The following is a 12,309-nucleotide window of genomic DNA, read 5'->3' on the forward strand; positions in this document are numbered from 1 at the left end:
CATAATGGTACGATCCCAAGGGACACCTGTCTGTCCAGTTGTATCCCAGCTAGCCGGGAGTGTCCCCATCGCAGGGCTGGGAGCATAAGGAGGAGAGGAAATAAGTGGGGATCCTCGCACCCAGCTCCACCTGGGGTTCACTGGCTCCCCCTGCGGGGAGGGAATCAAGCTACTCCGGTTTGTGCAATTTTGTGTGGCTCTACCGGCAAGGTTCAAAATGGGCCTATTATAAACTGTCCAGCAGGAGGTCGGCTGGATAACTAAAGTCCGGACTCCTGGGTTCTGTTCCAGGCTCAGTGACACAATAGGGGCAAGCCACTTAGGTCAACATTTTCAAAAGCAGGGCCCTAAAGTTTGGCAGCTCAATAAGCGGCCTGGTTTTCAGAGGTGGTGGATACCTGCAGCTCCCCGTGGAATTGGACTGGGAGGATGGAGAAGAGAATTCATTTCTATCACCATGCTTTAGGGTTCAGCGCTCCTGGGCTGATGGGAGAAATGGAGACCGAAGGGTTTGTGCCTCACGCACTGACGCAAGAATTGCTAAGCTGCTTTAAAGAGAGGATTTGTACATCCACTGTGTTCCCGCACACTACACACGAGGGTACCTTGTGGCGAAGCAGAGCTGGCTGTCTCCTCCACCATTTCTACCCTCGTCACTGTCTTCTCCGTGACTGGGGCGTCAATCATGCTTTCCACAAACTCGTCTAGATCCTTCTCGACGACGTGCAGCGTGTTCCTCTCCTCCTTCTCTATCCCCTGAAAGATGAAGGAAAGTGAATGTGTCACATGGCCAGCACAAACAGGGCAGCCAGGGGAAGAGAAGCAAAACCGCTCAGGGGATCTGTCTGCAACTGATATGGAGAAAAAACAAGCAGTGTGGTTGTAACTCACTGGTGCACGGGTGTTCTAGGGCCCCTTCTGTCCCCAGTCGAGAGCCCAGGTGGCTGATAGGGCCCTAGCTAGGAAGCTGCTTTGCTCCACAGCTTGTGCTTGTATTCGCTGGAGGTCCCTGGTTCAGTGCCTGGCACCGTGACCATCACATGATTGGACGACGTGAACATGGGAAACAAGAAATACGTTCCACAATGTATACTTGACTTATGGAACTCACCGCTGATGGACATTATGGAGGCAATTACGTTAGGACGTTTCAGCCAGGATGTGACAGGTGGCTAGAAATAAGATGAACATATACAGCTATGCTAAGCTAAAAATGGCAAGGATACTGTGATCACACCAGCTCCTGAAAGCTAAATAGGGCTGGGCTGGGCTGGGCCAGGTCCTGGGGCAGGAGGCCTCTAAGAGGAGGCCTGCTCCTGTAGGAAATGACTTGGTAGGTAGCACTCTTCTTTCTGATATTTTATCGAGCCAATGCCTCAGCAAAGTGCTGGGGCCGGGGGGGCTGTGCTGCTGTCTTTCAGATGAGATGTAAAACCAAGGCCCTGACCCATTCTGGTCATCACAACAGTGGAGGCTTTTACCCTGGTGTGTTAGCTACATTCCAAACCAGAGACAGTTTGGATCCCCTCAGCAACAAGCTACAATGATCTGAAATGATGTTTGCAAGATATGATTCATCCACCAGATGTCTCTAGATGCTGCCTGCACAGACTTCTCGACAAGACGTGGTGCCTGGCAAAGAGGAGACACATAGCTGGGACTCAATCTGTGTGAAACCCTGGCTGTTTGTCTGTCTGCACTTCGCCATTTTCTTTAGCAAACACCTCCTGTTTAAGGCGGACTGATTCCATATACCGGCACGGTATTCTTCTCCACTTCCTGACCAACTATCGAGGACTAAGGACTGTTAAACAGCTATCGCCCTCCACCCCAGAGGTGGATGAACTGGACAGACTGCCACCCTCCTGGCCTTGACCAATCTGTGGGACTCGCAACCGACGGCAACGCAGTTCCCGGCAAGGCTGGTCGGGCTGCTCACAGCTCTCGTGTTTACAGTGTGTCCCCCCCCCGCCCCACTAGGGAAGAGTCGTTGGCAGGCAGCGAGGACGGGAGAGTGGGTCTAATGAAGGGAGCAAGGACAGAGGGGGGGCTGCAGTTTGTAATGTGATGGGGGGCGGGGGGGGGAGATGCACCACTGCCCTCTGCTGGAGAGAGCCGGACTCACTCACACGTAGTCAATTATGAGGCCCATTAGCGAGTACTGCCTAGAGAGGATAAAACTTTAATACTAGTGCCGGCTGCTGGAGGCTCTCCCTGAGGTCAAGGGACAAGGCCTATATCTGGGAGCGGTTCGATTCCCTATGCTGCACGTGGGCAGTTTAGCTAATGACTGCGCTGGGCCACGTTTGTACCCCTGGATCCATTCTCATGAGGCCCTATTCAGGGCCTGCCAAGCTCTGTGGGCCACGGCACGCTGAGGAGCCAATGGTGGTGGTACAGTGCCTGCCAACAAGTGCTGTTTGAGTGTCAAAGCCCAGAAGCCAGAGAAGAGATGGCAGCACAAAGGGACAAACCTCAGGGGTAGGGGAAATATTCATTACCCCACTCTCGGTCTAATCTCACAGGCTCGACATGTTGCTTGATGATCCACTGTGCAGCTGAACCTGACAGGGTCCGAGTATCAGCCACGGTGTGAGAGATCTACTAGAATCCCCTTCTGTATTCGCTCTGCATCTAAACACTCCTGCATTACACAATACCCCCCAGGGCAGTGTCCCACTCCGCCCCAGAGAGCCTCCTCTGGAAACTGGCTGGGGCTGTGGGGGGAAGCGGTGCCGTGCTGAGCTCGGGATACAATCACACTCTTGTTGGTTCATTTTATTTATGTGATTGAATCCCTGGCACGTGAATGGGAGCCAAACCTTTGGTAAAAGGCATTTTGCTGAGCACAAGCGCTTTGCAGAACTGCTTAGCTGCAGCCACTAATCCGCTTTGACGTGTCTGCCCAGAGGACAACGGATCCTTTGGAGAGAGGGAGCTTAGAAATGGAGATAAATTAGGCATCGAGGCCTGGTTCTGGTTCTAGTCCCTTCCTGCTAGGGTACAGAGAAACCAGGGCTCCCCCATGAATCAAACTGCAGAGGTGCAGTACGACTGACTCATCAATAAATGTGTCAGAGGCACCGGTTCACAGCAGATGGGGGAGAGCTGCCAGTCAACTCGGATCAGTGACAGCAACAGCTGACTGATGATACCTTTGGCTCTGACTGCGGACGGGTGGGCTGTGATTCCCCTCAGAGCGCCGAGGAGGCCATGTTTCCAGCTAAATGTTGCCGACAGAAAGGACTCTTGCTTTTGTTCCCAGTGGGGAACATTGGAATTTCCTCACCTGCCTAAAGCCAATAGCCCGGCCAGTCCTGTAGTTTGGATCTGACTGTGGCCAATGTAATGTGCTTCAGGGGAAGGTGGGAAACCCTCACGATTCATCGAACTGTGAGAAAGCAGCTGCTGCAGGGAGTCAGTCCTGACCCCCTCTGAGGATTAGTTTACACCTTGAAGCAGGAGGACTGATTTCTTTTATAGTTTTATCTTAGCTAGAGTCACTAGACCCAACTGACCCCGCCCCACTATCCCTGCAGCAAATTGCTGGCATGGAGAGAGGGGTTAAAAGAAGGAGGCCTAGCCCAATGCAGGGCTGGCCCAGAAGGAGTGCAGAGCTCTGCTTCTCTTGCTGTGAGAGAAGCCTGCTTACAGCCCAGAGACTGGGGTAGCTCGCTGGGTGGATAAGGGATGAACCGACCCTTAGGAGAACGGCTGGAGTACTGGTTATTGGAAGACAAAGCCCTGAACAGAAGGGTGGGGTCCCGCTGAAGGTTTGCTGCATTTCCCTGTTTTGAGTTGTGGTTTTTCCTGATTTCCTTGGACCTTAGTACCCTGGAAAGGACTGAAGGGTGCCTTGGCTGGAGGGTTAATGCCCAGCTACACTGGACCCCGTGAGAGACTGTGACCTACCAGTGGATACCTGAGGCTGGGTGAGTTGTGCCCTGATGGGCCACAAGGGGGCTGTGTACTGGGCCATCTGATCACCGTGATGTTCCAAAGAAGGTTTTCTCTCAGCGAATTGGCTTCCTTTTCATTTCAGTGAGTTCTCTCCTGCTATTCTGTTATGGGATGAGGTAGGCAGGAGGTCTGATTGGCCTCCTCTCACTCCTGTCTTCCAGCTAAATGCTCCTTGTCTTATTTCTTCCATTATCACGTTCTCAGTGGTATTTTCAGCAACTCCCCACAAGACCAATGTATTGGCACCCCAGAAATTCCTCTATCACTCCCCAGTGCATCTGCATCAGCTTCCCAAACTCTCCTTTGCATCAGCACCCCTGAGCACCTGCACCCCATATCCCAGCTCTTCAATAATCTTTAAGAGCCTATTCTCCTTTGCACATTCTGCTGCTTGTTGGATGCTTAGTAACAGTGCTCTTCCTGCCCAGTATCTTCTCTCCTGCTGCCTCACACAACGCCAAGTTGAGCATAACCCCTTACCCCTAGTAGTTTATGGGAGGCAGTTTTCCACACCTGTGACTGGTCTCTTCCTCCCTGTTCCCCTGAGCCAAGCTATGTCTTATGCCTACAAGTAACAAACAATGGTCTCCTTGCTGCTTTCCTCCTCTACTGTAAGGCCTTCTGAGGCACTGTTGCCTAGATCCTCAGAGGTATTTAGGTTCCCAAGTCCCACTGAAATCAATGGGAGTTAGGGGCCTAAATACCAGGGAGGATCTGAGCCTGTATGTCCTTACTCCTGTAGAAGTCCTGGAGCTGATGAAGCAGAAGTTTTGAGAGCACATGCCAGGAGCTCTTCCCCCAGGGAATGGAAGGATCAGGACAATGAGCCTTTCATGTCTAGGTCCAGCCCAGCTGGGTAAGAACTGCGGATGGCTTCCATCTGATGGCTGTGTGGTGGCCGGTGTTAAATGATTGATAGGAAGTGGGCCTAGTCCCAACAGACACCTCCCCCCCCCGGCAATCTGAGGCCCAGGACTGAATGGGCCATGGGACTCCCCTCCTACGTACAGGGGCAGCCCCTCTTGGCCAGAGTTAAGGCACATTGTCTCGACAATACAGTGAGTCCTTGCCCTGCACCTGCACCTTTGCTGTGGGCAAGCGGAGGCCTTCACTCTCCAAGGCTGACAATCCAGCACCTCTCACCAGTGCTAATTTAATCTATCAAAATCATAAGAATCCAAGGCCCTGCTGCTGATTTAACTGGATGTACCAAGTATGCAGGCAAAGCTTGGGAAAGGGCCCACCCTGCCCCCCAAGATCCGAAGACCAGGCCTCTGCTGCCTTTCTTGTAGGCTGTTAAGGGCTGTTGCAAACGTCTAGTGTCACATCGCCCGGGCCTTCAGCATCGAGACCGTAAGGCTGGAGATAGATATAAACAGATGCTACTTACATGTGAGCTGCTGTTTACCTCCTCTTCACTTTGTGGCACCTCAGCATCTGTGAAAAACAAGTGCAAGCAAGATAAAACATACATTATGTTATAAACACAAAGTATGGACAGCACGAGGGGCTCATAGCATGTGATCATCTTGCCACCTAGTGGCTGGCCTGCAGAGAAGATAAAAGCCTTACTACTACTACATCAATAAATTCTCCTTTCACTCAAGGAGCTGTGCATCTGGACCCAAAGGTCCTAGTCTCTATATAGACCACAGAATCGTAGGACTGGAAGGGATCTCGAGAGGTCATATAGTCCAGTCCCCTGCACTCATGGCAGGACTAAGTATTATCTAGACCATCCCTGACAGGTGTTTGTCTAACCTCTTAAAAATCTCCAATGATGGAGATTCCACAACCTCCCTAGGCAATTTGTTCCAGTGCTTCACCACCCTGACCGTTAGGAAGTTTTTCCTAACGTCCAACCTAAACCTCCCTTGCTGCAATTTAAGCCCATTGCCCCTTGTCCTATCCTCGGAGGTTAAGAAGAACAATTCTTCTCCCTCTTCCTAGTAACAACCTTTTATGTACTTGAAAACTGTTACCATGCTGCCTGGGGCCCATGAATTCGTGCCGGATCCCAGGGCTGAAGTAGTGCTATGTTGTGCAGTGAAGAGGATGCAATTACCGGGGAAGACGTCTGGGTGCTTTTCTCAAATAAGTAATCGCTCAGCAAGGCAGGTTTTCACACATATAATTAGACGTAATAGGCAGGAGTTAAAAGCCAGTTCTCAATTTGCCACACTGAAAATTCACTTTCACAGCAGCAGCCCAATTGGCCTTCAAATGAAAAATCTGCGTGTAGGAATGGAGCCTGGAGCTGGCAAGCGCCAGGCTACTGAAAGTGATGGGATAAACTCCCTGGACCTGCCAGGCAAAAAAAAGCTGAGGGAGAAACAGTGATGTTCCCCTCAAAACACATTTAGCTGCTGGCCAGGCCTCCTGGCTTCCTTCTCTGCTCCAGGGATGCACCGAAAACAGGGTCAACGTCAGGCAGTGCTAGAAACTGCAGCCAGAGGTGCAACAGTGCAGTGGGGGTATAGCTCACTAGGGTCTTCTGTCCCTTTGTATTTCAAACTGACTGGCAATGGCTGAGGGCCTCCCTCTCTAACCCAGGGGCAGGCAAACTTTTTGGCCTGAGGGCCACATCGGGTTTCCAAAATTGTATGGAGGGCCGGTTAGGGGAGGCTGTGCTTCCCCAAACAGCCAGGTGTGGTCCAGCCCCCGCCCACTATCTGACCCCACCCTACTTCTTGCCCCCTGATGTGCCCCCCCGGGACTCCTGCCCCATCCAACCCCCCCAGTCCCTGTCCCTTGACTGCCTCCCCAGGACCCCTGTCCCATCCACCCCTCCCTGTCCCCTGACTGCCCCTGGAACCCCTGCCCCTGACTTCCACCCACTGCCCCTCTCCTTCCTGACTGCCCCCCTGGGACCCTTGCCCCCATTCAACCCCCCTGTTCCCTGCCCTCTGACCGCCCCACCCCCTATCCACACCCCCGCCCCCTGACCACCACCCCGAACTCCTCTGCCCTCTAGCCAACCCCCCCCGCTCCATGCCCCCTTACCGCGCTGCCTGGAGCACTGGTGGCTGGTGGGGCTGCAGCTGCACCGCCCAGGGCACCAGGACAGGCAGCCGCGCCGCCCGGCTGGAGCCAGCTACCGCGCAGCACAGGGCACCGGGTCAGGCCGCGGCTCTGCAGCTGCCCTGCCCAGCAAGAGCTCGCAGCCCCATCGCCCAGAGCGTGGTGCCGGCGGCGCAGTGAGCTGAGGCTGCGGAGGGAGAGGGCGAGCCTCCCGGGCCAGGAGCTCAGGGGCCGGGCAGGAGGGTCTCAGGGGCCGGACGTGGCCCACGGGCCGTAGTTTGCCCACCTCTGTTCTAACCTGATAGAGCCTGAGTGACTAATGACCTGAGATGCACAAGAATCCCCTGAAAAATCCCCCAGGACTGCAGTGTCTCAGCTGTATGATCTGCAAGGCTAGAAAAGGACACTGGCTGCAGGCTGGATGCTGGTTATTGTCATTCCTGAAACAGTGATCTAAAATACAGTTAGCCTGAGGAACCCAGCCTTACTTCAGAGCTGAGGTCTCAGAAAACGCCTGCACTACAGAAGATGACAATAACCCCCTGGGAAGCTGAGAATTTTTGTTTTCCAGTGGAATATAACGTTTATATCTAGTCAGAGCAGATTGAGAGACACTGACCCCTGGGTTACCATCTTACTCCCCCACAACCTACTTCCACAGCTACATTTACAGCCCACTAACTGGAGCCCTGCAGCAGCCCCATCGGAAGGGATCCCAGCTTTCCAATGGCATGTAGTACCAGGGGCCTGAGCGTTAGCAGAGCGAGCACCCAAAACTGCAATTGGCGGCAGATACAAAGCACCTCTGAAAATCGGGTCCTTATGACTGGATCTGGAGACTCTGGCTGTTACGCTTCATTTGTGATGTGATGTTAAAAGGAAAAGCAGATTGGTACTTGGATTTCTCCGGTGGCTTGATACAGTAAATACGATGATGCAGTCATGGCATGATGGGGTTTCTCCTTATTTAGCTCTCAGTTGTCATTTTCTATTTCCATTGGTTTGGCATGCATCAAAGTTCAACACAAACTCATTAAAATAATGCCTCAATTTAATGAGGCTCTGTCTATCTTGGGGCAATCTACAGGATTTACGGGTCCCATCCGGCCTCATTGACATCAATGGCAAAATTTCCTTAGTTTCAGTGGGGGGCAGGATTGGGTCTAAATTGCATATGGTGTGTGTAAATGTTCATCAAAGCTCTGGAATTTTTTAACCTTCGGACTACCAAAGGACTTTCAGGACCAGTAAGATTCCCCACCTCCACGCCCTAGCACTAGTCATGGACCAATGAATAGTAAGAAAATACAGAATTCTGAAATGTAATTTAAAAGGTGATGTCAAGAGAAGAACAATTGAATTTGTCCCTTTTTTCTTTCTGATGTGTAAAGAAGGCCTAATTTATTTATTAATAATTACAAAATTCTACTTGTGTTTTGCATTAGAAATATCAGGAATGTTAAATCTGGTCTTCCAGAAAACAGGGTGTCTTTGATATCCCAAAGAAGACCCAGAGTTATAGACTGGAACCACTTTCTGATTAAAGATGCAAAAATGAGGAATCTTTAACAAAAGAGCTTTTCTCCCAACTGTTTGTCAGGGTTTGAGTGACAGGCATTCCCAGAACCATACAATTCAAAATATTTTATGCAGTCTGAATAAAAAAGACTTCCCCTCTCAATCCAGTGTTGCTCTCTTGCTATATATGTTTTAACCCTACTAGTTCCCCAGACATCCATACAGTGTTCTAGGAAAAAGAGTGCAACGGCCCTGAATTCCTAGTATAAGCAAACACGCAGAAAAGAGAACGTTTAAAATCTTCTGTTGGGCCTTTTTTAAGTAAAATGCAATGCTATATAAAGAAGCAAAACTGTGCATAAAAATCTCATATCTTCTCCTTTAGAGGTCACCTTTAAAGAATGAGGCAAATAGTCCAAGGCCTACATTCCTGACATGGATCTTACCACATCTCGAAAAGCCCGCACTAAGCTCTCTGCAAGTTCTAAGGTCACTTAATAATTTTCAATAAGCCGTTCTCACTGCAAAGATCAGGATCTTAAGCACATAATCCCCTCACAAGACACCTCAAAGAACATTTCCAATGGTGTCAGCACAGCCCAAAGGCCTTTTAACTCCTTGGAGGCAAGAATAGCCTGTGCATCCATTGCTGGGGAAGACCAGCGTCACCGTGGGGGTGAGGTACCTTTTCTCACGTCCTCCCTCGACAGCCTTGGAATGCTCTCTGCCAGCCCTGGCAGCTCTTCTATGGCCTCAGAACACTCCAGGTCTCTCTCCAATACCTCGCAGGTGCCTGTTGCCATGTCGCTTCCAGGGAGTCTTGCTAAATAGAGAGAGGGGTAAAAGAAATGCATTGCATTCGGCACACAATGCAGCTGGCAAGGGGGAGCACTGGCATCCAAGACCATGGAATTCAGGTGGAGTGCCGGAATGACACACATATACATGTAAAAAGAAAAGGAGGACTTGTGGCACCTTAGAGACTAACCAATTTATTTGAGCATAAGCTTTCGTGAGCTACAGCTCACTTCATCGGATGCATTCAGTGGAAAATACAGGGGGAGATTTATATACACAGAGAACATGAAACAATGGGTGTTACCATACACACTGTAACGAGAGTGATCAGGTAAGGTGAGCTATTACCAGCAGGAGAGCGTTCTTACAACTACAATACCCACCTGCTGAAGTGAAGAAACAGATTGACAGAGCCAGAAGAGTTCCCAGAAGTCACCTACTACAGGACAGGCCCAACAAAGAAAATAACAGAACGCCACTAGCCATCACCTTCAGCCCCCAACTAAAACCTGTCCAACGCATCATCAAGGATCTACAACCTATCCTGAAGGACGAACCATCACTCTCACAGATCTTGGGAGACAGGCCAGTCCTCGCTTACAGACAGCCCCCCAACCTGAAGCAAATACTTACCAGCAACCACACAACAGAACCACTAAGCCAGGAACCTATGCTTGCAACAAAGCCCGTTGCCAGCTGTGTCCACATATCTATTCAGGGGACACCATCATAGGGCCTAATCACATCAGCCACACTATCAGAGGCTCGTTCACCTGCACATCTACCAATGTGATATATGCCATCATGTGCCAGCAATGCCCCTCTGCCATGTACATTGGCCAAACTGGACAGTCTCTACGTAAAAGAATAAATGGACACAAATCAGACGTCAAGAACTGTAACGTTCAAAAACCAGTCGGAGAACACTTCAGTCTCTTTGGTCACTCGATTACAGACCCAAAAGTGGCAATTCTTCAAAAAAAAAAAACTTCAAAAACAGACTCCAACGAGAGACTGCTGAATTGGAATTAATTTGCAAACTGGATACAATTAACTTAGGCTTGAATAAAGACTGGGAGTGGATGGGTCATTACACAAAGTAAAACTATTTCCTCATGTTTATCTCGCCCCGCCCCACTGTTTGTCAGACCTTCTTGTCAACTGCTAGAAATGGCCCACATGGATTATCACTACAAAAGGTTTTTTTTCCCCTCCCCCCGCTCTCCTGCTGGTAATAGCTCACCTTAAGTGATCACTCTCGTTACAGTGTGTATGGTAACACCCATTGTTTCATGTTCTCTAAGGACATAAATCTCCCCACTGTATTTTCCACTCAATGCATCCCATGAAGTGAGCTGTAGCTCACGAAAGCTTTTGCTCAAATAAATTGGTTTGTCTCTAAAGGTGCCTCAAGTCCTCCTTTTCTTTTTTTGCGGATACAGACTAACACGGCTGCTACTCTGAAACATATACATGTGTGACTACATCGCTGCAAGCAATCACTAGCCTTGCTGTGCAAACAGTACCAGCCGCAGCACTTCCAGAGAGCCTTTCAGTGGAGGATCTCAAAGACTTGTCACACACTCTCACCACCCTGCTGGGGGCTAGGCCTACTCTAAAGCGGAATAATGTGAGGTACAGAGAGGTTAAGTGACTCAGCCACAGAAGGAGTCAGTGCCAGCACTGGGATTACATCTCAGGAGTTTCCTGGCTCCCAGTCTGCTGCTCAGCCCATTACACCAGAAACCTTACAACATATATATGTTTAAAGGATCAAGATTCCATGGATCACAGCAGGAAAATACCATAGGTCCTTAAGATCCTGTTAACAGTGCACCCCACTTGAAATGCCCATGTTCTACTGGAATTTGGATACATAAAACTGACATCCAGCCCGTGTGTCATCATCAAAGACCCTATGGCAATTTTCTAAAAATAGAGGTGTAAACCATGGTGTTCTGAACAACTTCCAATTTGGGTAGTGCCACTGTCTCTCTAACTTCCCCCTCAAATTCCACTTCTGCTTTGCGACCTGCTCTTAACTGTTGGGCCGTGTTGCTGCGTCCTGCTAAACCGCCGCAGAGCTCCATCTCGGAGACAGCTGCATTGCAGGGACAGGTGAAGCAATTCCCATGTCGAAAGCCCTTTGAGGCGAAAGGTGCTGTAGAAATGTCGGCCTGCTATCGGTAACAGAATGCCAGCGTTCTAATGGCACATGCGCTAAACCCAAAGCAATTAACACTTTCAGTGCTGCTGCTCCCCAATGCAATCTTCTGTGCTCCCCATTTTCAACTGATTAAGGCTAGCAGGCAGTCAGGATGCATCAGGTACGTGCATTAACTGTTAGGAGGTTCAGAGTTGGACTCTTCCTAAAGCAGGGCTTGCACAGTGAGTTCTGAAATTCTGGGCTCACTCCCCTTTTTGGGCTCAGCTCCTTGTCCCTGGGTAGAGTCTCCGAATAGCAAACCTATCCCCAGGGCTCCAATACCTGTCCTAGGCACCGCACCAGCCATTGGTTGCGAAGGTTGTAGCCACAGGGGGACGCCTGAAGACGTGAAGGGCCCCAGTTGCCCTCTGTGTCCCTCTATTCTAACAATGAAGTCCTTGTCTTCACCCTGTGCCCAAGCAGGAGCAAGAAGCTTTGTGCAAACAGGAGAGTGAGGCTGCTGTCTACCAGGAAGGGAAATTTTCAGTCTCAACAGTTCAGCGCTGAGTCATCGATTTCTCTCCCGTCCTGGGCTGCGGCTGCTCGGCTCCATCTGCAGGAAACCTCCTTTCCCAGGCAGCGTTAAGGGAGGTGACGACAGAACTTGAGCCCGGCTGGAATTTCTCTGTCTCCTCCGCCAGTTCACCGGCTGCTCCTGCCTCCTAAGTGCTGAACTGGACTAGGGCTGTGACACAGCTACAAACCAGAGGTCTACCCGCTGCCAATACCAAATGTGGTTCATGGAGACCCTGGAGTCCCACTAATGGCTGTTACCTGGGCCATTTATACCGTATCACATCTGACAG

General features: G+C 50.5%; 1 protein-coding gene across 6 annotated transcripts in view; it reads right to left on the minus strand.

The window, feature by feature from the left end:
* JSRP1 (junctional sarcoplasmic reticulum protein 1) overlaps positions 1-12,309 on the minus strand; it is a 40,111-nt gene that overhangs the window by 3,722 nt on the left and 24,080 nt on the right. For 4 of the 6 annotated variants that reach the window (XM_043535922.1, XM_043535923.1, XM_027832619.3 and 1 more), the window contains 3 exons: positions 9,185-9,322; positions 5,351-5,397; positions 606-756 (listed from right to left, as the gene is read on the minus strand). In XM_043535922.1, the coding sequence (XP_043391857.1) occupies positions 606-756; positions 5,351-5,397; positions 9,185-9,302 (316 nt within the window). In that variant the 5' untranslated portion in view covers positions 9,303-9,322. Of the gene's footprint in view, positions 1-605; positions 757-5,350; positions 5,398-5,942; positions 6,026-9,184; positions 9,323-11,785; positions 11,944-12,309 lie in introns of those variants that run through there. The other 2 variants (XM_027832617.3, XM_043535924.1) reach the window with 2 other exon arrangements.

The sequence above is a fragment of the Chelonia mydas genome, chromosome 25 (genome assembly GCF_015237465.2).
Source record: "Chelonia mydas isolate rCheMyd1 chromosome 25, rCheMyd1.pri.v2, whole genome shotgun sequence".
Taxonomy (NCBI): Eukaryota; Metazoa; Chordata; order Testudines; family Cheloniidae; genus Chelonia; species Chelonia mydas.